This window comes from Salvelinus fontinalis, chromosome 8 (genome assembly GCF_029448725.1).
Source record: "Salvelinus fontinalis isolate EN_2023a chromosome 8, ASM2944872v1, whole genome shotgun sequence".
Classification (NCBI taxonomy): Eukaryota; Metazoa; Chordata; class Actinopteri; order Salmoniformes; family Salmonidae; genus Salvelinus; species Salvelinus fontinalis.
Genome location: NC_074672.1, coordinates 5,030,465 through 5,057,644, shown reverse-complemented (window position 1 = coordinate 5,057,644; position 27,180 = coordinate 5,030,465). Strand labels below are relative to the sequence as shown.

Here is a 27,180-nt window from a genome sequence, read left to right as displayed (position 1 = left end):
GGTTGGTGAGGGCAGTTTGAAGAGCAATTGAGATTGCATCAGCTATGGATCTGTTGGGGCGGTATGCAAGTTAGAGTGGGTCTAAGGTGTCTGGGATGGTGGAGTTAATGTGTGCCATTACCAGCCTCTCAAAGCACTGATTACAGAGGTGAGTGTTACAGGCTACGAGTCATTGTGCCACTACCATTGTGGGGAGGTTATTCCTGAGGCTGGGGGAGGGACACAGCTGCATGTGGGCTCTCGCATAATGCAACATGTTTTCTACAAAAGGATAGATTTGGGGGCTCCCGGGTGGCGCAGTGAACTAGGCACTGCATCGCAGTGCTAGCTGTGCCACCAGAGATTCTGGGTTCGAGCGGCGACACATTGGTGCGGCTGGCTTCCGGGTTGGATGTGCATTGTGTCAAGAAGCAGTGCGGCTTGGTTGGGTTGTGTTTCAGAGGACGCATGCAGAATTGCACTCACTGCTCTCCCAAGACCATAGCCCCAGGAAACATTTCAAAGAGAGACAAAATATATCATAAGGTTTTTATGCACTGTACTCCCCCGAATCATTAATAGTTTGTTTTAATATATCCCAATGTTTATGTGCACTTAATTTAGCAACATATATCTTGCCACCAAGTATAACAATTCACTCCCATATCATATTATATGACTGGTCTCTCTCTTACATAAACATGTACAATCCTCTGGGGGTTTGGATTGAAGTTTACACACCTCAAGTGATATGTAGGAGTGTTTTGAGTTATTTGAAGGAGTATATTGTTGTGTTGCTTGTTCTGTTCTGTTTCGATACAAATCTCCCAGATTGTGTCTGCTGGATTGTTGGGATTTCTCCTGGTGGGTTAGAGGTCTAACTTCCTGATCCTGTGGCTCTGCGATGAGGGGAGTATAAGCCAACTTGAAAAAAAATGTTCCAATAGACTGTGTTGTTATTCTCTTTCACGTATGTTTAGAGATTAGTAAGAATAGTTGGTAAAAGGAATCATTTGTGCTAGATAACTAAACGCTTATTTTCTTAAACTCCATTGTTGCATGCACAGCATTATGCTTTTAATAGGTGCTTTTCACTGTCTTTGAAGATATAGCCTTGAATCATATAAACTGTATGCATCTTTTGTTTTCTTCATGGCTTCGTGCAGATGACTGCGTAGCATGACCTCCCCAGACAAATTAGTAGAGCGCTTAGAATATGTGTTGGAGGTTTAAATTGGAGACGATGCTAAGATTCTTGGGCTTAGCCCGTGCTATAGCAGCCGGTCACATGCAGGAACCCACGAAATGAAATATTGCTTTTATGCTTCTGGTTTTATGAAGAATGTATGCATTTTCTACGAATATTAATGTCTCTTTAAACCTTGTCATTTCCTTTTAAGTTGCAAGAATTCGCAAAATGGGGGAATGTGAGAGTGAAATTACAAGATTGTTATAATGCCGTTATAGCATCAACTGATTGTTTTATGCAACTGAATAGGGTTCTTAAAAGTCTATTTGTGTCTGTGTGAACTGAGAGTGGGCCTCTGGGGCTTAATGCTGACAAGTAGATGTACGATGCCTGTACATTCCCATTCATGTGAGGGAGATTGCGCTGGTTTGACTGGAAGGTACCAGGGAGAGATGGCTCGGGTATGGATCATTATGAGGAACCTTGTTTTGGGGGCCAGACCCTGGTTTCTATACAATAAGAACAGTATTCAGAATTAGAATTATTAGTATCTTTCATACGAATCCTAACCGTGTGACGATTCCAAACATCTGTTGTTTGTTATGAACATTCAGGAGGGTGTATCTTGGCTATAAAAAGGTGTTGTATTCTTTGTGTCGGGGCTTTCAACGAATCACCTACGGGGGTGGGTCATCGACCAGCCATCGTTATCGCAGAGCACTCAATCGATTCACTTTGTATGTGTGTGTTGTATTGACCTGCTCCCATATTAATAAGTGAATACAGATTTAGTATTACTGACTTGTGTGATAAGTTTGTCTCTCCTCATTTGATAATACAGAAAATAACCACCACAACACCTACTCCCGTTGCCTGCTGCACAGCTGCTTGGATTCCCCCTGGTGATCTGTTCACCATCTACCCTGGCCTGTCTCCCCGTCTGGTACAGCTACCCCCACCACACTCACCCCTCTCTCCCGAGAAATAAGTGCACTCAGGTTATCCACAAGGCCAAAGTTAGTTACTTTAAGGAACAGTTCTCCCTCTCTGGGTCTAATCCCAAGAAATTCTGGAAAACAATTAAATACCTCAAGAATAGAGCATCCTCCTCACAGCTGCCCATGTCCCTTAATGTTGATGTGGTTATTACTGACAAGAAGCACATGGCTGAGCTCTTTAAATCACCACTTCATTAAGTCAGGATTCCTATTTGACTCAGACATGCCTCCTTGCCCATCCAGCATTTCCTCATCTCCCACCCCTTTCAATGTCACTAGCCTCAATGCTCCTCCCACTTTTTCCCCTGCCCCGCTACAAAGTTTCTCCCTGCAGGGGGTCACCGAGTCCGAGGTGCTAAAGGAGCTCCTTAAACTTGACCACAAAAACACATCTGTGTCACGGTTGCTGCCCCTATCATTGCTAAGTCTATCTCTGACCTTTTTAACCTGTCTTTCCTCTCTGGGGAGGTTCCCATTGCTTGGAAGGCAGCCACAGTTCGTAGTTTATTTAAAGGGGGAGATCAAGCTGATCCTAACTGTTATAGGCCTATTTCTATTTTACCCTGTTGATCAAGTGTTGGAAAAACGTGTCAATAATCAACGGACTGCCTTTCTTGATGTCTATCATATTCTCTCTGGTATGCAAGCTAGTTTCCGCTCAGTTTATGGATGTGTCACTGCAACCTTAAAGGTCCTCAATGATGTCACCATTGCCCTTGATTCTAAGCAATGTTGTGCTGCCAAAGCTTTTGATACGGTAGACCATTCTTGTGGGGCGGCTAAGGAGTATTGGTGTCTCTGAGGGGTCTTTGGCCTGGTTTGCTAACTTCCGCTCTCAAAGAGTGCAGTGTATAAAGTCAGAACATCTGCTGTCTCAGCCAATGCCTGTCACCAAGGGAGTACCCCAAGGCTCGATCCTAGGTCCCACGCTCTTCTCAATTTACATCAACAACATAGCTCAGGCAGTAGGTAGCTCTCTCATCCATTTATATGCGGATGATACAGTCTTATACTCAGCTGGCCCCTGTCACGTTCCTGACCTATTTCTGTTAGTTTGTTGTATGTGTTAGTTGGTCAGGACGTGAGTTTGGGTGGGCATTCTATGTTTTCTGTTTCTATGTTGGTTTATGGGTTGCCTGGTATGGCTCTTAATTAGAGGCAGGTGTTTGGCGTTCCTCTAATTAAGAGTCATATTTAGGTAGGTGGTTTCACAGTGTTCGTTGTGGGTGGTTGTCTCCTGTGTCAGTGTTTGTCGCACCATACGGGACTGTTTCGGTTTGTTTGTTCATCGTCATTTATGTGTAGGCTTTTTTTCCCTGTTCGTGCGTTCTCGTGTGTTATGTGAGTCCGTCGTCCAGATCTGTCTACACAGTTTGTTATTTTGTTTAGTCAAGTGTATTTTGTTTTCGTGTTTTCTTTAATAAATTATGTCTTCAAACTCCGCTGCATTTTGGTTCCCTCACTACTCCTCCTGTTCGGTTGAAGAGGAGGAGGACCGCCGTTACAGAACCACCCACCAAATCTCCAGAACCAAGCAGCGGTGTAAACGGAGTAAGGGACAGAAAAAGAAGGAGGAATGGACTTGGGACGATGTATTGGACAGGAAAGGTTGCTACACATGGGAGGAGATCCTGGCTGGTAGGGATCGCCTCCCATGGGAACAGCTGGAGGCACTGAGGAGAGCAGAGGCAACCGGAGAAGGGAACCGGAGTTATGAGGGGACGCGTCTAGCACGGAAGCCCGAAAAGCCCGTGAGTACCACCCAAAAATTTATTGGGGGGAGACCAAGAGGTAGTGGGCCAAGGGCAGGTAGGAGACCTGCGCCCACTTCCCAGGCTTACCGTGGAGAGCGGGAGTACGGGCAGGCGCCGTGTTACGCAGTAGAGCGCACGGTGTCTCCTGTACGAGTGCATAGCCCAGTGCGGGTTATTCCACCTCCCCGCACTGGTAGGGCTAGATTGGGCATTGAGCCAGGTGTCATGAGGCCGGCTCAACGTGTCTGGTCTCCAGTGCGTCTCCTCGGGCCGGCTTACATGGCACCAGCCTTACGCATGGTGTCCCCGGTTCGCCTACATAGCCCGGTGCGGATTATTCCACCTCCCCGCACTGGTCGGGCGACGGGGAGCATTCAACCAGGTAAGGTTTGGCAGGCTCGGTGCTCAAGGGAGCCAGTACGCCTTCACGGTCCGGTATTTCCGGCACTACCTCCCCGCCCCAGCCCAGTACCACCAGTGCCTACATTACGCACCAGGCTTCCAGTGCGTTTTCAGAGCCCTGTTCCTCCTCCACGCACTCTTCCTATGGTGCGTGTCTCCAGCCCAGTGCCTCCAGTTCCGGCACCGCGCACTAAGCCACCTGTGCGTCTCCTAAGTCCTGTGCACACTGTTGTTTCTCCCCGCACTCGTCCTGAGGTGCGTGCCCTCAGTCCGGTACCACGCACCAGGCCTATAGTGCGCTTCGAGAGGTCAGTGTGTCCTGTCCCTGCTCCCCGCACTAGGCTTGAAGTGCGTGTCCTCAGTCAGGTGCCTCCAGTTCCGGCACCACGCACCAAGCCTACAGTGCGTCTCAGCCGGCCAGAGTCTGCCGTCTGCCCAACGGCGCATGAACTGCCTGTCTGCCATGAGCCTGCAAAGCTGCCCGTCTGCCATGAGCCTACAGAGCCTTCCGCCAGACAGGAGCAGCCAGAGCCTTCTGCCAGACAGGAGCAGTCTGAGCCATCCGTCTCCGCAGCGCCATCTGAGCCATCCGTCTCTCCAGCTCCGTCTGAGCCATCCGTCTCCCCAGCGCCGTCTGAGCCATCCGTCTGTCCCGAGCCATTAGAGCCGCCCGTCTGTCCCGAGCCGTCAGAGCCGATAGTCAGTCAGGAGCCGCTAGAGCCAGTCGTCAGTCAGGATCTGCCAGAGCCGCCAACTAGACAGGATCTGCCAGAGCCGCCAACCAGACAGGATCTGCCAGAGCCGCCAACCAGACAGGATCTGCCAGAGCCGCCAACCAGACAGGATCTGCCAGAGCCGCCAACCAGACAGGATCTGCCAGAGCCGCCAACCAGACAGGATCTGCCAGAGCCGTCAGTGAGCCATGAGCGTCCAGAGCCTTCAGCCAGCCATGAGCGTCCAGAGCCTTCAGCCAGCCATGAGCGTCCAGAGACGTCAGCCAGCCATGAGCGTCCAGAGCCGTCAGCCAGCCATGAGCGTCCAGAGCCGTCAGCCAGCCATGAGAGTCTAGAGCCGTCAGCCAGTCATGAGCTGTCCCTCAGCCCAGAGCGGCTATTTATTCAGAACTGCCCCTCAGTCCAGAGCTGTCTCTCTGTCCGGAGCTGCCTCTCTATCCTGAGCTACCTCTCTATCCTGAGCTACCTCTCTATCCTGATCTATCCCTCTGTCTTGAGCTATCCCTCTGTCTTGAGCTATCCCTCTGTCCCGGTGCTGCCCCTGTTGTCGATGTTACCAAAAGGATTTAGTGGGGGTAAGATGAGGGTGGACATTCATAGGGGGAAATGGAAGCTGGGATTGACTATGGTGGGGTGGGGACCTCGCCCGGAGCCTTGCCCTTTGTGCTGCTCACCACCTTCTTGCCCTTTGTGCTGTTGTCTGTGCCCAATAATGTTTGTACCATGTTTTGTGTTGTTGTCATGTTGTGTTGTCATGTGTTGCTGCCTTGCTATGTTGTTGTCTTAGGTCTCTCTTTATGTAGTGTTGTGTTGTCTCTCTTGTCGTGATGTGTATTTTGAAAGGCCTTAATATTCCTATCAAGCATTCCAGCTGTCTTGATATTCTAGCAAGAAACCATATTGATTTAGCAATGCTCCAAAAACACACCACCGTGGTCAGATGCCCACCCAGACCCTCCCCTAGACTTTGTGCTGGTGCGCCCGGAGTTCGCACCTTATGGGGGGGGGTTATGTCACGTTCCTGACCTATTTCTGTTAGTTTGTTGTATGTGTAAGTTGGTCAGGACGTGAGTTTGGGTGGGCATTCTATGTTTTCTGTTTCTATGTTGGTTTATGGGTTGCCTGGTATGGCTCTTAATTAGAGGCAGGTGTTTGGCGTTCCTCTAATTAAGAGTTATATTTAGGTAGGTGGTTTCACAGTGTTCGTTGTGGGTGGTTGTCTCCTGTGTCAGTGTTTGTCGCACCATACGGGACTGTTTCGGTTTGTTTGTTCATCGTCATTTATGTGTAGGCTTTTTTCCCTGTTCGTGCGTTCTCGTGTGTTATGTGAGTCCGTCGTCCAGATCTGTCTACACCGTTTGTTATTTTGTTTAGTCAAGTGTATTTCGTTTTCGTGTTTTCGTGTTTTCTTTAATAAATTATGTCTTCAAACTCCGCTGCATTTTGGTTCCCTCACTACTCCTCCTGTTCGGTTGAAGAGGAGGAGGACCGCCGTTACAGCCCCTCCCCGGATATTGTGTTAAACGCTCTACAACAAAGCATTCTTACTGTCCAACAAGCTTTCTCTGCTCTTAACTCCTCCAAAACAAAAAGGTATTGTGGTTTGGTAAGAAGAATGCCCCTCTCCCCACAGGTGTGATTACTACCTCTGAGGGTTTAGAGCTTGAGGTAGTCACCTCATACAAGTAATTGGTAGTATGGCTAGACAGTACACTGTCCTTCTCTCAGCACATATCAAAGCAGCAGGCTAAATTTAAATCTAGACTTGCTTTCCTCTATGGTAATCGCTCCTCCAGCTGCCAAACTAACCCTGATTCAGATGACCATCCTACCCATGCTAGACTACGGAGAAATAACTTATAGATCGGCAGGTAAGGGTACTCTCGAGCGGTTAGATGTTCCTTATAGGACACGTCACTGCACTCTATTCTCCTCTGTAAACTGCTCATCTCTGTATCCCCGTCTCAAGACCCACTGGTTGATGCTTATTTATAAAACCCTCTTAGGCCTCACTCCCGCCTATCTGAGATATCTACTGCAGCCCTCCTCCTCCACATACAACACCTGTTCTGTTGTCACCACCTTCTTGCCCTTTGTGCTGTTGTCTGTGCCCAATAACGTTTGTACCATGTTTTGTGTTGTTGTCATGTTGTGTTGTCATGTGTTGCTGCCTTGCTATGTTGTTGTCTTAGGTCTCTCTTTATGTAGTGTTGTGTTGTCTCTCTTGTCGTGATGTGTATTTTGTCCTAAATATATATTATATTTTTAAATAATGTTTAATCCCAGCCCCGGTCCCCACAGGAGACCTTTTGCCTTTTGGTAGGCCTTCATTGTAAATAAGAGTTTGTTCTTAACTGACTTGCCTAGTTAAATAAAGATTAAATAAAAATGAAGCCTGATTAAAGAACTTTCTCACATTCCTCGTGGAATTTGAAAGGCCTTAATATTCCTATCAAGCATTCCAGCTGTCTTGATATTCTAGCAAGAAACCATATTGATTTAGCAATGCTCCAAAAACACACCTGCTCCAAAAGGACGCGCTTAGAATAGAGTACTATTTGTACAAATTGACTGCTTTTTCATCAGCCCCAAACAAAACTAAAGGTGTAATCATAATGATATATAATAAAATGAAAATCACCATCCTTGGTAAAGGAAAAGTCCAAGAAGGCATTATCACTTTCCTTTCCTTAAACGTATCCATAATGGAAGTAAAATTGCCTTTATTAATGTGTATGCTCCAAATTCATATGATCCTAAGTTTTCTGATTCTTTGAACATTATACGTGTTAGAATTAACTTAATTCCAACTGGTTATTGAGACAGACATGAATGCCATTCTGGACATGCGGGACAAATCTAATAAGACCAACTACAATCCAAAAGCTCTCCAACGTATGTGACCTGTTCCAGGAAGCTAGGTATATGTAGCACGTCACTACTTCACAGCAGAGGAATTTGAGAATTTCTTTGGGGCAAAAATGCCATCTGGAACACGTGAACTTTCATGTGCCTTAATAACAAACTTGTATGCCATATGTAAATATGAATAAAATTGTTAAATTATTAGCCTAGTTGGTTTAGCCACAGAAAAAGACAGGAAGTTTCCCGTTAGCCATGATTGGCTAAGATAATGGGTGGGCTGGACATGCCAAGAGATGAGTTCGGATTGGTCTGCCATGGAGCAAACGTTCATTTTATTTGATATAGTGTGTGTTTACCAGAAATAGTCATTCAAATTTTGCTACATAGGACCGAATGAAGGTGGTGGGTCACATATACTCTCGGATTGATGCCTGGCGACCTCATAACCCTAAAAAAATATAAAAACATTTTTTTTAAAGAGTATACTTTATATTCAAACAGGCACTCCCGAATCAATTTCGTACGATTATCTACTCCTCATTTTTTATTCATCAAGAAAATACATTTGACATATGATCATATCTGATCATTAGGTTAAGATGGGGCAAGGTTTTAAAGATTGCACCAACAAATATGGCCACTCTGTTTCTAGGTCCTTTACAAGCATTTCTCTACACCCGCAATAACATCTGCTAAATGTCTATGTGACCAATAAAATGTGATTTGATTATTACTGACATATACAAATGTCTGAATCTTGTAAAATAGCCACAAGCTAGCATGAGGGACAAGCAATAGCTAGCAACATTGAGGTTTGCTAAGAGAAAAGTCAGCTAACCTTGTACGCTAACTAGGTATAATTAGATAGCTAATAGCAAGTTAAATTTCTCTTATGATTAAAAAGCCAACAACATTTTTATAAAACAGCATATTATTGACCTAAAAGTTTAGCTGTGTTAGCCCTGTCGCTAGCTTATCCAGGGTCAGTCATACATAGAACAACAATGTACTGTCTATCTATGGGAACAACTGCAACCTTTTTGCAAGCAACATTGCTAAAAATAATAAAATAAAATTAATATGTAATGCTCATTTTCTGTAGTCTAATTTTCATCTCCATACTGTACCTAAATTACAAGGGTGCACTAAACAATTTTGTCAGCACTTAAAGGGCATGTACAGAATCTGGTATATGGTTTGCCTATATATTGTCTATTGGTATCATTTTAAATTGAGAACATATAGTTCAACATGTAAACAATGTGCGAGTTTAGCTATTCTCTGCTTCAGATGGCAAATGACCAGTAATGCCATCATACTGTAGGCCTATGCATACCATATGTTAAAACAGATTGTATATCTTACAATTAGACAAAAAGGAAAAGTTCATTTGAGAATATAACACAGACACATTGGACAGAACCCCTTCCCCTCTTTATTGCAGGATTAAGTGATTAATCAACATTGACACTAGTTCATTACTAATAAGTTTTCTTTAGTTTAAACACTTCACTTCAAATAATCAACACTTCAAAATGTACAAATAAGCTAATTTATATGTAAAGATTAGACATTAGTCTAAACAACAATAGATAAATGAATAGTAAGAAGTAGGCTATTATTACTAAAGCATCATTGCAGGTAAAAAAACTCCATACCAGTGGTGGCCAACCTTGCTCCACTGATCCCTGATCTACTGGGTGAGCAGACTTCTATTCCAGCCCAACAATAGCGCACTTGACTATCAACTCATTAGGTTTGTTAAATTGAATCAGGTGTGTATTGCTGGGCTGAAACAGAACCCTGCACACCCAAGCAGACCTCCAGCAGGGTTGGCCTGCTCCAAAGGTTAAAGGTTTATACATTATGCGTGATGTTTAACTGTATAAAACATTTTCTAACATAGGTAGGCCTACATATATAACCCATGGCATATAGGATATACCTTTAGTCTCTTGGGACATTCATTGGACCTCGCACTTCATCTCCAAACAGGTGTTCCATATCTAAGGACATAAAACATCAAAGAAACAGGCTTCATTATATTCCAATTAGACAGCACGGAATATTATGTTGCTATTGTCTCTGTCTTCAAAGTTTCCCCCTCTAGGAACTGTGGAATCTTTTCATAATCTCCTACCACAAAATGACCTCTCTATCCAGTAGCCTACACTGTCCCTTTGCTGATAACTGGCAAGCATTATCTACAAATGCATTGAGATTTTTTACATGATTATATCAAGATAGCTAGCTAATAGGACATTAGCTAGCTGAATACATTCAATTAACTTAGCTAAACAGTGTGCAAATTGGCTAGCTAGCTATGTAGTAGCTCAGTTGAGTTAGCCTACAAAGTGGCCTACTGTAGCCAGCTAGCTAGCAAAAACATTGTTTTTTAACATTGAAAAATAATTTTTTACTTACTTGAATAGGTTCTCCCACTGCCTCCATTTTATTGGGTTCTTAAAAGAACGAAATAAATGGGCAATCTTGCCGGTGGTAGCAAAGCCTGCAGCCATGTTGACGAATGCAGGCGAGGCAAAAAGTGTGTTTGTCACCAGAACGGTTTAGAATGTGTTGTGACGTTTCACTTAACCAGCATAATCCATTTCCCAAAAATATAAAATCGCACTGTAGGCCACACTTGACTTGAAATCTAGCACACGTATTAACTTCCCGGACGGAAAACAGTGACACACATAACACATAGCACATCTTCTATGGGTGTGTGGGAGAAGGGTGCTTGAAATATAACATTCAATCAAAATCTTGCAGCTGGGAGCCAGCCGACCATTCAAACCATTTTTGCAATACAAAATTCTCCTTACCTCCAAGTGATGCGTGGCAAAGATGTGATTTTGGAGGTATGGAAATGCGAGACTAGTAATACTGTAATGAAAACAGGACTTTTATTTTTTTAAAGTTACATATGAATGATACTGCAACATTCACAAAGGGGTTATGAAGGCATTATGTATACCCCTTCATATGAAGTGTTACTTGAACAAAATCAAATTTTATTTGTCACATGCTTCGTATAAAACAGGTGTGGACTAACAGTGAAATGTTAATTTACGGGATGTCCCAACAACGCAGAGAGAAATAGAAAAGTAAAAACATGTAATAATGAAAGTAATAATAGATACACAATGAGTAACAATAATTTGGCTAGTGTGTGCCGAGTCGAAGTGCAGGGGTACGAGGAGTTGGAATCAGCTAAACTTTGAACATTAAATAAATTATAGATTAGAAGCATAGAATATAAGGAGTGAAAGAGACTGGGTTTTATGTCAGAAGTTAATGGTTCTCTGTAGAAACACAGATGGCTTTGAAATGTGTTGGGTGGACGGGGGGGAGATCAAAGGATAGGGGGAGCGGATGGACATCTGTGGATTAGGCGAAAGAGGGGTTGAGGTCAGGAGGTGAGATCAGATCCACTGAAGGGAGTAATAAGGGTTTTACGACCCTTTTCCTGTGGAACCATAAGATGTAAGGATTGGAGCGAAGGAGGAGTGTCTTAAGTGGGATATATATACCTGTGATGGTGAGAAATGTTTTGATGTCTGAATACAGCTGTGTCGACCCTTTGGGAAGAATTAAACTTGATTAAGCTTCTCTAGTGTCCGTGAGTTATTTACAAATTGAGTTATTTAAAAATAAGAACCTAACAGAGGTAATGTAGATACTGTACACATGTGCATATACAGTGCATTCGGGAAGAATTCAGAGCCCTTCACTTTTTCCCACATTGTTACATTACAGCCTTATTCTAAAATGGATGAAATAAATGTTTTTCCACATCAATCTACACACAATACCCCATAATGACAAAGCGAAAACAGTTTGAGAAATGTTTGCAAATGTATTAAAAGTTAAAAAATTTAATTAAAATAAATACCTTATTTACATAAGTATTCAGAACCTTTGCTATGAGACTCAAAATTGAGCTCAGGTGCATCCTGTTTCCATTGATAATCCTTCAGATGTTTCTACAACTTCATTGAAATCCACCTGTGGTAAATTCAATTGATTTGACATGATTTTGGAAAGGCACACACACCTCTTTATATAATATCCCACAGTTGACGGTGCATGTCAGAGCAAAAACCAAGCCATGAGGTCGAAGGAATTGTCGGTAGAGCTCCAAGACAGGATTGTGTTGAGGCACAGATTTGGGGAAGGGTACCAAAAAATGTCTGCAGCATTGAAGGTCCCCAAGCACACAGTGGCCTCCATCATTCTTAAAATGGAAGAAGTTTGGTTACTACCAAGATTCTTCCAAGAGCTGGCCGCCTGGCCAAACTGAGCAATCGGAGGAGAAGGGCCTTGGTCAGGGAGGTGACCAAGAACCGATGGTCACTTTGACAGAATTCTAGATTTCCTCTGTGGAGATGGGAGAAACTTCCAGAAGGACAACCATCTTTGCAACACTCCACCAAATCAGGCCTTTATGGTAGAGTGGCCAGACGAAAGCCACTCCTCCGTAAAAGGCACATGACAGCTCACTTGGAGTTGGCCAAAAGGCACCTAAAATATTCTTAGACCATTAAGAACAAGATTCTCTGGTCTGATGAAAACCAAGATTGAACTCTTTGGCCTGAATGCCAAGCATCACGTCTGGAGGAAACCTGGCCCCATCCCTACGGTGAAGCATGGTGGTGGCAACATCATGCTGTGGGGATATTTTTCAGCGGCAGGGACTGGGAGACTAGTCAGGATCGAGGGAAAGATGAACGAAGCAAAGTACAGAGAGATCCTTGATGAAAATCTGCTCCAGAGTGCTCAGGGCCTCAGACTGGGGTGAAGGTTCACCTTCCAACAGGATAATGGCCCAAAGCACACAGCAACGACAACGCAGGAGTGGCTTCGGGACAAGTCTCTGAATGTCCTTGAGTGGCCCAACCAGAGCTGGGACTTCAACCCGATCGAACATCTCTGGAGAGACCTGAAAATAGCCTGAGTAACGGTGAAACGTAACAAAATGTGGAACAAGTCAAGGAGTCTGAATACTTTCTGAATGCACTGTAACTAGGAATAAAGTGACAGATAGTAAACGGGAGCAGCAGCGTATGTGATGAGTCAAAAAAGTGCAAAAAGGTTCAATGCAGATCGTTAAATAGTTAACCAAATAGCTGCCCGGACAAACTACTGTATTTAGCCGTCTTATGCCTTGGGGCTAGAAGCTGCTCAGGAGCCTTTTAGTCCCAGACTTGGCGCTCCTGTACCACTTGCCATGCGGTAGCAGAGAGAACAGTATGACTTGGGTGGCTGGAGTCTGAAAACTCTTAGGGCCTTCCTCTGACACCGCCTGGTATAGAGGTCCTGGATGGCAGGGAGCGTGGGCCCCAGTGATGTACTGGGCCGTACAAACTGCCCTCTGTATCGCCTTACGGTCGTTTCACCAAGCAGTTGCCACACAAAGCAGTGATGCAGCCAGTCAAGATGATCTCAAAGGTGTAGCTGTAGAACTTTTTGAGGATCTGAGGGCCAAATCGGTTCAGCCCCCTGGGGAGAAGAGGAATTGTCGTGCCCTCTTCATGGCGGTGTTGGTGTGTTTGGAACATGATAGATCCTTAGTGATGTGGACACAGAGGAACTTGAAAAACTCTTGACCTGCTCCACTACAGCTGTGAATGGGGGCGTACTAGGCCCTCTGTTGCATATAGTCCACAATCAGCACCTTTGTCTTGCTGACATTGAGGGAGAGGTTGTTGTCCTGGCACCACACTGCTAGGTCTCTGAACTCCTCCCTATAGGCTGTCTCATTGTCAAGCCTATTACCATTGTGTCATTGGAAAACTAAATTATGGTGTTGGAGTCTTGCGCGGCCACGCAGTTGTGGGTGAACAGCAAAAATAATTTAGACGGGTTACTTTGGTGTTCTAGGGCACATGGATTATGGTGGTCTGCTTGAAATATGTAGGTATTAGAGACTCGGTCAGGGAGAAGTTGAAAATGTAATTGAAGACACTTGCTAGCTGGTCAGCGCATGCTCAGAGTAAGCGTCCTGGTAATCTGACTGACTGTTAACCTGTTTAAAGGTCTTACTCACATTGGCTACGGGGAGCATGACAAAATCACACACAAAACTTTTAAAAATATAAATAAAAGTCTATTGCATAATGGAAACATGTGTTTTTGCTGTCCCAGTACCCACTCCATGACACACCAAACACAGAACAGGCTTGGAGCAGTACAGTATTGCCCTTGTAGCAGTTTAGGGACAAAGTGCCTTACTCAAAGACACAGAGGCAGTAGGGGATGGCACTTGAAAAGGTGATGTAGGTGTGTAGTAAACTTGTCTGAGACCTGGAGACTTGTGTACACTTCCTGAGCTAATGTCTACGCTTAAGCTTAGCAGGGTAACACAGTCTTGTGGCCTGCAGGAGACCTAGGTTAGAAACCAGTCTGTACCATTGGTGCCGTGACCGGGATCTGTGAGGAGGTCAAATGGGTGGTGGTGTAACGAATGTAGTTCTGTAAACCATGATTGCATGTTGAGTAACCTTTTTTGATAACTAAAGAGGTTAGAGTGGCAGGCCAGTAAATGGAAAGTTTAAAGTTTAAATCCCAGGGCTGACAACAAATCTTGCAGGTTTGAGCCAGACAGTTGCTGTTGTTAAAACCTGGGTCTCTTGTTACCTTGCTGATCTATGGGGCAGCATGTAAGCCTACAGGTTAGATATGGGGTAGACCAAGATGCTATTGTGCCCATGAGCAAGGCACAACCACAAAACCATTACAATGTGAAATCTTCTTTATCTCAGGGGAACTAACACAAGTCTTCAAGTCTCACACAAGGTTACTCAATGTATGAATATTCCTGTTTGATGTGGATGAGTTTGTTTGTGTTTGTAACTGGTGGGTAGTGGAATGTGCATCAAATTAAAGGAAGTAAATTCATTAGGCCCTAATCTATGGATTTCACCTGACTGAGAATAAAGATATATTAAATATAGATTTTTTTTAAAGGTACTGCCGTGTATCAGAAAACTAGTCAATAGCTGGTGTGACCACCATTTGCATCGTGCTATGCGACACATCTCCTTCGCATAGAGTTGATCAGACTGTTGATTGTGGCCTGTGGAATGTTGTCCTCTTCGATGGCTGTGCGAACTCGCTGGATATTGGCGGGAAATGGAACATGCTGTCATACACATCGATCCAGAGCATCCCTAACATGTTCAATGGGTGACTATGCAGGCTATGGAAGAAAACACTATAAAGTTTCCAAAACTGTTAAAATAATGTCTGTGAGTATAACAGAACTGATATGGCAGGCGAAAACCTGAGGAAAATCCATCCAGGAAGGGCTATTATTTTGAAATGCCTGTTTTTCCATTGAAAGCCTATCCACCATACAAAGACTTAGGACCAAGTTCACGATCCCTATGGCTTCCACTACATGTGGCCAGTCTTTAGGCATTGTTTCAGGCTTTTACTCTGAAAAATGAGAGAGAAACAGCACTTTCAATGAGAGGACAGTGGAAATTTCCAGACATGAGTCCTGCGCACAAGGAGCGTGCCTTTCTTGTTTTTCCTTTTCTATTGTCCGGTTGAAATATGATCGATTATTTATGACAAAAACAACCTGAGGATTGATTATAAACATTGTTTGACATGTTTCTACGAACTTTTACGGTACTTTTTTAGATTTTTTGTCTGCATGCTGTGACCGCGCTTTGTTCCAATGGATTACTGAACAGAACGCACCAACAAAACTGAGTTTTTTTTTATAAAAAGAGGGTCTTTATTGAACAAAACAAACATTTGTTATGTAACATGGAGTCTTGGGAGTGCAACCATATGAAGATCATCAAAGGTAAGCAATACATTTTATCGCTATTTCTGACTTTTGTTACTTATCTACTTGGCTGGTTTGTAATGATTTCTCTGCTGGGTGCTGTTCTCAGATAATCGCATGGTTTGCTTTCGTAAAGTCGTACCCAGAGTAAACGGCCTGCTACTCAGCCATAAAAGCTAGAATATGCATATTAGTAGATCTGAATAGAAAACACTCTGACGTTTCTAAAACTGTTTGAATGATGTCTGTGAGTATAACAGAAGTCATATGGAAGGCAAATCACCTGAGAAAAATTCCTACCAGGAAGTGGGAAATCTGAGGTTTGTAGTTTTTCAACTCTTTGCTTATCCAAGATACAGTGGAGATGGGGGTCATATTGCACTTCCTAAGGCTTCCACTAGATGTCAACAGTCTTTAGAATCTTGTTTGACGCTTCTACTGTGAAGTGGGGGCGAATGAGAGGGGAATGAGTCAGAGGTCTGCCAGAGAGCCACGAGCTGACCAGGCGCGTTCACGTGAGAGAGTTAGCTTGCATACCATTGCATTTCTGAAGACAAAGGAATTCTCCGGTTGGAACATTATTGAAGATTTATGTTAAAAACATCCTAAAGATGGATTCTATACAACGTTTGAAATGTTTCTACGGACTGTAACGGAACTTTTTGACTTTTCGTTTGCACCTAGTGATCGCGAGTCATGAATTTTGATTACTGGGCTGAACGCGCTAACAAAAAGGAGGTATTTGAACATAAATTATGGACTTCATCGAACAAAACAAACATATATTGTGGAACTGGGATTCCTGGGAGTGCATTCTGATGAAGATCAGCAAAGGTAAGTGAATATTTATAATGCTATTCTGACATCTGTTGACTACAGAACATGGCGGATATCTCTTTGGGTTGTGTTGGTCTCTGAGTGCTGTACTAAGATTATTGCATGGTGTGCTTTTTCCGTAAAGTTTTATTTTTTAAATCTGACACAGCGGTTGCATTAAGGAGAAGTGGATCTAAAATTCCATGCATAACAGTTGTATCTTTTAGCAACATTTATGAGGCTCTCTGCAAAATCACCAGATGTTTTGGAACTACTGAACATAACGCGCCAATGTAAACTCAGATTTTGGATATAAATATGAACTTTACCGAACAAAACATATGTATTGTGTAACATGAAGTCCTATGAGTGTCATCTGATGAAGATCATCAAAGGTTAGTGATTAATTTTATCTCTATTTCTGCTTTTTGTGACTCCTCTCTTTGGCTGGTGTTTTTCTGTGACATGGCTCTGATCTAACATAATCGTTTGGTGTGCTTTCGTCGTAAAGCCTTTTTGAAATCGGACACTGTGGCTGGATTTACAACAAGTGTATCTTTAAAATGGTGTAAAATACTTGTATGTTTGAGTAATTGTAATTATGGGATTTCTGTTGTTTTGAATTTGGCGCCCTGCAGTTTCACTGGCTGTTGAAGAGGTGAGACGCTACCGTCCCACATACCCTAGAGAGGTTAACCAGAGCCTTACAACCTCTGGGAATTGGTCAAAGCTTGAGTGATAGTTGAGTTCAACCATTGAGATAGCAACATTCTTGTGACATGCCCTGAATGCCTCTACTGATCCTACAGCTATTGCATGCAGTAATCATGTGCCTATGAACCAGATTAATACTGTTAGCACTGAGGCGGTGTGCACTAGGAGGAGGTCCACTGTGAGGAGCTCACCGTGCACTAACATGAATAACATGAGCACATTCTGCTAAGCTTCCCAGTAAAGAAATGAAAAGTAAGAATCCCTCAAAATAGCCCACGTTCACATATATAGCTTAAGAAACAAGGTCCATGAAATCAATAATTTGCTAATAACAGATGACATTCATATTTTGACTATCTCTGAAACTCACTTATTTTACCTTTATTTAACTAGGCAAGTTAGTAAAGAACACATTCTTATTTTCAATGACGGCCTAAGAACAGTGGGTTAACTGCCTTGTTCAGGGGCAGAACAGATTCTTACCGTGTCAGCTCAGGGATTCAATCTTGCAACCTTTCTGTTACAAGTCCAACACTCTACCCACTAGGCTACCTGCCGCCCCCATACCTTTGATGACAGTGGAAGCAATACAAGCTTATAACATTTACAAAAAATATAGAAATTCCGATGGTGGAGGTGTTGCTTTTTATATTCAGAACCAAATTCCTGTAAATATTACACAGGATCTTATGTTAAATACTGATGAAGTAATATGGCTACAGGTTCATCTGCCTGATTTGATTTGACCTAAAGCCCATTCCGGTGGGAAGCTGCGATAGACCACCAAGTGATAACTGTAAGTATCTGGAAAACATGTGTGAAATGCTTGATAATGTATGTGATATCAACAGAGAAGTATATTTTCTGGGTGGTTTAAATATTGACTGGCTCTCATCAAGCTGCCCACTCAGGAAAACACTTCAAACTGTAACCAGTGCCTGCAACCTGGTTCAGGTTATCAGTCAACCTACCAGGATAGTTACAAACAGCACAGGAATGATAACATCAACATGTATTGATCACATCTTTACTAATGCTGCAGAAATTTGCTTGAAAGCAGTATCCAGATCCATCGGATGTAGTGATCACAATATAGAAGCCATTTCTAGGAACACCAAAGTTAGGCTGGGCCTAATATAGTGTATAAGAAGTAATAATACGTTTTGTGATGATTCCTATGTTGTTGATGTAAAGAATATTTATTGGTCCGTGGTGTGTAATGAGGAGCAACCAGACGCTGCACTTGACACATTTATATGATTGCTTATTCCAGTTACTAATAAGCACGCACCCATTAAGAAAATGACTGTAAAACTGTTAAATCCCCTTGGGTTGATGAGGAAATGAATAATGGTATTGTTGAGAGGGTTGAAGCAAAAGGAATGGCAAAAAAGATTGGCAGCCAGACTTTTGCAAATTGAGATGTCAAAAAAGAATAAGAAACTATACTATGAAACAAAGACAAATTACAAAGAATGATAGTAAAAAAGCTATGGAGCACTTTAAATTACATTTTGGGGAAAAAGGCAAACTCAGCTCCAATTCATTCATTCATAAAATCACAAAACCAACTGATATTGCCAACTACTTTAATAATTTTTTCATTGGCAAGATTAGCAAAGTTATGCATGTCATGCCAGCAATAAACACTGACATTACTATTCTTGGGTAGCGGAATTACTTTTGGTTCCCTTCAGGCCTGGGGGCACACTTTATAATAGGCTGAAATTGAAAATATGGTAAATAGGAGTGGCAATATCGTCCGCTATTATCCTCAGTAATTTTTCATCCAAGTTGTCAGACCCCGGTGGCTTGCCATTGTTTATTGGCAACATACATTTTTTCACCTCTTCCACTTTACGTCATTCAAAATTACAATGCTTGTCTTTCATAATTTGGTCAGATATACTTGGATGTGTAAAGCACACTTTACTGGCTCAAATAGCCAACCAATTAGCCTGTTTCCAACCCTTAGTAAACCTTTGGAAAAAATCATGTTTGACCACATACAATGCTATTTTACAGTAAAGAAATTGACAACAGACTTTCAGCACGCTTATAGGGAAGGACATTAAAATGACTGATGAATGGCTGAGAGAAATCTATGATAAAAAAAGATGGTGGGGGCTGTTTCGTTAGACTTCAGTGTTTAATTATCGATCATTGTCTGCTGCTGGAAAAATGTGTTATGGCTTTACACACCCTGCTATATTGTGGATAAATAGTTACCTGTATAACAGAATACAGAGGGTGTTTTTCAATGGAAGCCTCTCCAACATAATCCAGGTAAAATCAGGAATTCCCCAGCTGTCTAGGACCCTTCATTTTTCCTGTCTTTACTAACGACATGCCACTGGCTGGAATAAGTTAGCCATAAAATGTCTAAAACTAAAAGCATTGTATTTGGTACAAATCATTCATTAAACCTCAACTAAATATTGTAATATATCATGTGGAAATTGAGCAAGTTGAGATAACTAAACTGTTGGTAGTAACTGCTGGTAGTAACCCTGGATTGTAAACGATGAGTAGGGTTGATCCGAACGGTCTGACCTCACAACGACAGTCAAGAACCAAAGCTAACTGGCTAACATTGGCTAGCTACTTCCAGACAAATAATGAGAAAACACCCCACTCTGACCATTTTACTCACACTAGCAGAGCTGGTTAGGCTGTTTTCATGTTATCCAGAGCGTTGGGGACTGTAACTGCGCTGCTGGCAACATTTTAATTAGTTTTTTTGCCAACGTTTACTGACACCAGCCATATTCAACGTGTGTTGAGCGTTCGTAAATGAATCTGCGCTCTCTGGCACACTCAGACAAGAGTGCTCTGAAATCGGAGTAGATGGCCAGACTGAATTTACGAACGCACTCAAAATGGTTACTTGCATAATCTTTTGTAAAGACATGTAGTTATCTAGGTAAACAACTAACCATAATCACAACTCATGACGATACTACCCTGCATGAATCTGCCGGTAGCTAACGAACCAGGTTCAATGTTAGCTAGCTAACATTAGGCTATAGCTAGCTAAGCAAATAGCTCTGAGATACGAATAAGGTCATACACGTAACGTTAGCTAGCGAGCCAGCCAGCTAACGTTAGCTAGCTAGCGAGGTAAACGACGAACCAATCACAACTCACTATATTACTATCCCGCATTAATCTTTAGGTAGCTAACCAACCAGGTGCAATGTTAGCTAGCTAACATTAGGCTACAGCTAGCCAAGCAAATGGCTCTTTCTGTCAAAATTAGAAACATGTCATATCTGATAATGTAGCTAGCTAGACTTTCTTACCCCTATACATCATTCATGGTTGGATGCGTCTCATGTCGGATGCCATGGTTGCCCTTAGTTTGAAGACGTAACTCCTTAGCTATCATACTCGAATTCCACTGATTTCAAAACTCAGTCCTCCAGAAAGTGGAGTTTTAATACACGATACATTCAAAAAACGCAGTGTTAGACAGGATTACCAAGACATACTGACCAGCTCAAAGACACAAGCGTGCTATATGGCAAGCCAATCCGAACTCATCTCTCAGCATGACCAGCCCACTCACTATTTGAGCCAATCATGGCTAGCTGTAAGGTTGCTTCGTTTTTCTGTGGCTAAACCAACTAGGCTCGTCATTTAACAATTGTATTCGTATTTACAGGTGGCATACAAGTTTGTTATAAACGCACATGAAAGTTCACAGGAGAGCCTTTTGAACGTAGACTTTACATTTTTATCAAAATGTTTTTGGGGGGCATAAATGCCTTCACGAACATGTGAAGTAGTGACCCGTGACATATGCCTAGTTTCCTAAAACGGGTGACATATTTCCATAGTGATAGGTGTAATGGAATGGCAGAGATAGGGAGTTGACAGTGTGAAACTCATTGCATGCTGAAGACACATTGAGCTAATTTAAATCTATTATACTGCTTGCCTGACAATTTTTTCTACCTGTCTCGGACTGTCGTGCACTGCTATGCAAGGGTCTTCTTGACATCCTCTTTCTCCGGGAGCTTACCTGCTCCAGCCGGTAGGCAGTCTCTCTGTGCAACTGCTGCAGGGCGTTCTTCGCGGCGCCATCCTGGTAAACCAGTTTGTCTCTGGACTCCTTCAACTCCCTCAGAAGCTCCTCCACCCGGCCCTCCAACTGGGAGAGACACAAAAGACATTGTAGGGTGAAGTTGCCCCTAGACACTGATCTTAGGACTGTTTTGCATTTAGCACTAATTGCTAAGATTTGGAGGGGAAACCGATCCTAGAGCTGTATCTAGGAGAAACATCACCCAGGAGCAGCAAAGAGTAGAGGACAGGTCCGTCAGGTTAGACAGGGACAGACCTGGCTTAACCTGCCTGACTGACAAGCATGCAAACATACATAACAGTGCTACAGAAAGTATTCAAAACCCTTCACTCTATCCACATTTTTCTGTGTTACAGCCTGAATTTAAAATGTATTAAATGTAGATTTTTTTTGTCACTGGCCTACACACAATACCCCATAATGTCAAAGTGTAATCACATTTTTCAAAATGTTTACAAATTATTTTAAAATTAAAAGCTGAAATATTTGTAGTCAATAAGTTTTCAACCTCCTTATTTACGTTTGCAATAACAAATTCTGGAGCAGAAATCAATCTGTGATTACCTCATCTCTGTACCCCACACATACAGACAAATGTAAGGTTCCTCAGTCGAGCAGTGAATTTCTAACACAGATTCAACCACAAAGACCAGGGAGGTTTTCCTCTCCAAGAAGGGCACATATTAGTAGATGGGTGAAGAAAAAAAGCAGACATTGAATATCCCTTTGAGCATGGTGAAGTTATTAATTACACTTTGGATGGTATATTAATACAACCAAGCACTACAAAGAAACAGGCGTTGCCGGAGAAGAAGGAAAAGAAGGAAACCGCTCAGGGAATTCACCCCGAGGCCAACGGTGACTTTAAAACAGTTACAGAGTTTAATGGCTTTGATAGGAGAAAACTGAGGATGGATCAACAACATTGTAGTTACTCCACAGTACTAACCTAATTGACAGAGTGAAAATTAGGAAGCGTGTACAGAATAAAAAATAATCCAAAACATGCATCCGGTTTGTAACAAGGCACTAAAGTAATACTGCAAAAAATGTGGCAAAGCAGTTAACACTTTGTATTCTGGACAAAAGCGTATGTATGGGGCAAATCCATTACAGAGTACCTCTCTCCATATTTACAAGCATAGTGGATCATGTTATGGGTACGCTTGTAATCATTAAGAACTACGTAGTTTTTCCAAAGGCCAAATTGTCATTGGAGATGCTTACCAAGAAAACAGTGATTGTTCCTGAGTGGCCGAGTTACAGTTAAACCTACTTGAACATCTATGGCAAGACCTGAAAATGGTTGTCTAGCAATGATCAACAACCAATTTGACAGAGCTTGCAGATGGGTGAGAAATAAATGTATTTAATTAATTTAAATTCAAGCTACAACATAACAAAATGTGGAATAGATCAAGGGGTATAAATACTTTCTGAAGGCACTGTACCTCCAAAAGGCTACAGACAGGAAATATTCAAAAAGTTTAATACAGATTTTTTATAATAACAGCGGTAAATGACAACAATTGTTTTTAAATATTTTTAGCTCTTTCATGGCGATGGGTAGTTGAGAAGACTTGGTCTATCTAAAATGCACACGCACAGACTGCAATACGTCTCGTCAATGCTCTGAAAAGACAACAAACTGAAGGACGGACAGACAGCAATACGTCTCGTCAGTGCTCTGAAAAGACAACAAACTGAAGGACGGACAGACAGCAATACGTCTCGTCAGTGCTCTGAAAAGACAACAAACTGAAGGACGGACAGACAGACAGCAATACGTCTCGTCAATGCTCTGAAAAGACAACAAAATGAAGGACAGACAGACAGACAGCAATACGTCTCGTCAGTGCTCTGAAAAGACAACAAACTGAAGGACGGACAGACAGCAATACGTCTCGTCAATGCTCTGAAAAGACAACAAACTGAAGGACGGACAGACAGCAATATTACAGATTACAGAGATTTGAAATGAATGTCCCAGTTGGGCTATAAAAGGTTCCCTGGTTTCCATTCAAGCTGACCCGTGTTTAAAAAGCGGTCGAGATAAAAAAATCATATCACCTATTTTGGCATTCTCAAATGAAGAGTCAAGGTGTACTGAAAATCACCAATCACGACTCAAGATTCACTGGAATCTGGTGCAGTATAAAAGCTAGTCTACATTATTTATTTATTATTTAACTAGTCAAGTCAGTTAAAAATAAATTCTTATTTACAATGACGGCCTACCCCGGCCAAACCCTAACGACGCTGGGCCAATTGTGCGACACTCGGAGCAACATAAAGAACTACAAGACATGAGTTTAGTTGGCATACAATTTTTGTGCGTTCTGAATACACCGATTCTGCTAATATTATCAGATTTTTTACAATGAAGCATATAATCTGCAGAGATCTTCACTGAATTTGAGCATCTAGAATGCACTCTTTGTTTAGCCCTGGCCCTGCTATGACTATGCCTACTAAGTTAACTCCACCTGGCTTTGAAGGTCAACCGGTCATATCATGAGTTTGAGTTTATTTTTACAGGGACAGTGCACATTAATCAATGTTTCAGTAAAAGTGCCGGTTTTAGCCAGCCGGCTAATTTTCAACCGCAGTCCCTGGGCAGGTTATAGGAGGTCTGAACTTCTACCAGGGCCCGTGTTCATAAAGCGTCTCAGAGTAGAAAGGCTGATCTAGGATTAGGTCACCCTTGTCCATATAATTATGATCTAAAGAGCAACATTTATCCTAGATTAGCACTCCAATTCTGAGATGCTTTGAAAAATACAGGCCCTGGATAGGGCTGTTACGGTGACCGTTTTACCGCCACACCAGCAGTCACAAATAATGACCGCAGTCAAATTCCACGTGACCGTTGAGACACAGTAACTAGGCTTCTCCAAAACTGCGCTCTGATGCCGCCAATGGTCATTAGTAGCCTACCAAATCAAACACTTCATGAGAGCCCTGGCATTCAGAGTCTGAGCGGAATAGGATCACGTTGCACAGCGAGAGACAACTTCTCATAGCTGGCTGACGCATGGAATTAAATAAGTGTTCTTATAAACCCATGTTGCGCAACATTTCTATAGGCTTATACAATTTTTATTTTAATTTTATTTTACCGTTATTTTACCAGGTAAGTTGACTGAGAACACGTTCTCATTTGCAGCAACGACCTGGGGAATAGTTACAGGGGAGAGGAGGGGGATGAATGACCCATATGTAAACTGAGTGAGTGAGAGAACAGAGTTTTGATGGCCTCAATTAAAAAGCGGAGGACCCCATCAGGATTCTATAGGCTAGACCTACTATATTTATTTCTAAACGTTCCTAAAATTATGCACATTGCATCGTTTTTACAACCAGAGTATACCTGGCTGGAATGAAAATGAGCCATGGTTCTTTTCGCAAATCAAGTGCATACGGATGACATGTCTTTTTTTTCCCGTTCCGACCAAAAAATTAATATACTCTAAAATTAAATTTCGAGTCTCATAGCAAAAGGTCTGAATACTTATGCAAATATTGTATTTAATTTTTAGGTTTTTTACATTTGGAAAAAAAAAAGTTTTTTTTCCTTTGTCATGATGGGGTATTGTCTGTATTCATGAGGAAAAACTATTATTTAATACATTTCAGAATAAGGCTGTAAACGTAACAAAACATAAAAAAGTGAAGGGGTCTGAATAGTTTCCGAATGGACTGTAAATACCTGTAAATACCAGAGCACAAATCTCTGAGATCTACAGTCATTTCCTTGGACTTCATGGTATAGTTTGTGCTCTGACAGGCACTGTGAACAGTTGGAACTTAAGACCGGTGAGTTATTCTAAATCAAAGGAAATTGGATGCACCTGAGCTCAATTTAGCGCTGTCAGAGGAAAGGGGTGAAAAATATACAGTCAAAGTCATTAGTTTACATGCACTTAGGTTGGAGTCATTAAAACTCATTTTTCAACCACTCCACACATTTCTTGTTAACAAACTATAGTTTTGGCAAGTCGGTTAGGACATCTACTTTGTGCATGACAAGTAATTTTTCCAACAATTGTTTACAGACAGATAATTTCATATAATCACAAATTCCAGTTGGTCAGAAGTTTACATGCACTAAGTTGACTGTGCCTTTAAACAACTTGGAAATGGCTTTAGAAGCTTCTGATAGGCTAATTGACATCATTTGAGTCAATTGGAGGTGTACCTGTGGATGTATTTCAAGGCCTACCTTCAAACTCAGTGCCTCTTTGCTTGACATCATGGGAATATCAAAAGAAAATCAGCCAAGACCTCAGAAAAAAAATGGTAGACCTCCACAAGTCTGGTTCATCCTTGGGAGATATGTCCAAACGCCTGAAGGTACCACGTTCATCTGTACAAACAATAGTACGCAAGTATAAACACCATTGGACGAAGCAGGAGTCATACCGCTCAAGAAGGAGACGCTTTCTGCCTCCTAGAAATGAACGTACTTTGGTGCGAAGGGTGCAAATCAATCCCAGAACAACAGCAAAGGACCCTGTGAAGATGCTGGAGGAAACAGGTACAAAAGTATCTATATCCACAGTAAAACGAGTCCTATATCGACATAACCTGAAAGGCCGCTCAGCAAGGAAGAAGCCACTGTTCTAAAACCGCCATAAAAAAGCCAGACTACGGTTTGCAACTGCACATGGGGACAAAGATCGGACTTTTTGGAGAAATGTCCTCTGGTCTGAAAAAAAATGACCATTGTTATGTTTGGAGGTAAAAGGGGGAGGATTGCAAGCTGAAGAACACCATCCCAACCGTGAAGCACGGGGTGGCAGCATCATGTTCTGGGGGTGCTTTGCGGCAGGAGGGACTGGTGCACTTCACAAAATAGATGGCATCATGAGGGAGGAAAATGATGTGGATATATTGAAGCAACATCTCAAGACATCAGTCAGGAAGTTAAAGCTTGGTCGCAAATGGGTATTCCAAATGGACAATGACCCCAAGCATACTTCCAAAGTTGTGGAAAAATGGCTTAAAGAAAACAAAGTCAAGGTATTGGAGTGGCCATCACAAAGCCCTGACCTCAATCCTATAGAAAATGTGTGGGAAGAACTAAAAAAGTGTGTGCGAGCAAGGAGGCCTACAAACCTGTCTCAGTTACACCAGCTCTGTCTGAAGGAATGGGCCAAAATTCACATAACTTATTGTGGTGTGGGTAGCTTGTGGAAGGCTAGCCGAAACATTTGACCCAAGTTAAACAATTTAAAGGCAATGCTACCAAATACTAATTGAGTGCATGTAAACTTCTGAACCACTGGGAATGTAATGAAAGAAATAAAAGCTTAAATAAATAAATAATTCCCTCTACTATTATTCTGACATTTCACATTCTTAAAATAAAAAGGTTTTTAATCAAAGTTACACAAATAAATCTAAATTAAGCACACAGTGCATTCAGAAAGTATTCAGACCACTTCCCTTGTTCCACATTTTGTTACATTACAGCCTTACTCTAAAATGCATTTAAAAAATAGAGGATTTTATCTACACAAAATAGCCCCATAATGACAAAGCAAAAACAGTTTTTTTGAATTTGTCTAATTTATTAAAAATAAAAAACAGAAATACCTTATTTACATAAGTATTGAAACCGTTTGCTAAAATACTCGAAATTGAGCTCAGGTGCATCCTGCTGCCATTGATCATCCTTGAGATGTTTCTACAACTTGATTGGAGTCCACCTGTGGTAAATTCATTTGATTGGACATTATTTGGAAAGGCGCACACCTGCCTATATAAAAGGTCCAACAGTTGACAGTGCATGTCAGACGAAAAACCAAGCCATGAGGTCCAAGGAATAGAACGTAG

General features: G+C 42.2%; 1 protein-coding gene across 2 annotated transcripts in view; it reads right to left on the bottom strand.

Annotated features, from left to right (window-relative positions):
- Positions 1-27,180, bottom strand: part of ccdc186 (coiled-coil domain-containing protein 186) — a 99,169-nt gene that overhangs the window by 58,377 nt on the left and 13,612 nt on the right. For both annotated transcript variants that reach the window (XM_055930800.1, XM_055930798.1), the window contains exon 4: positions 21,280-21,408. In XM_055930800.1, the coding sequence (XP_055786775.1) occupies positions 21,280-21,408 (129 nt within the window). The remainder of the gene's footprint in view (positions 1-21,279; positions 21,409-27,180) is intronic.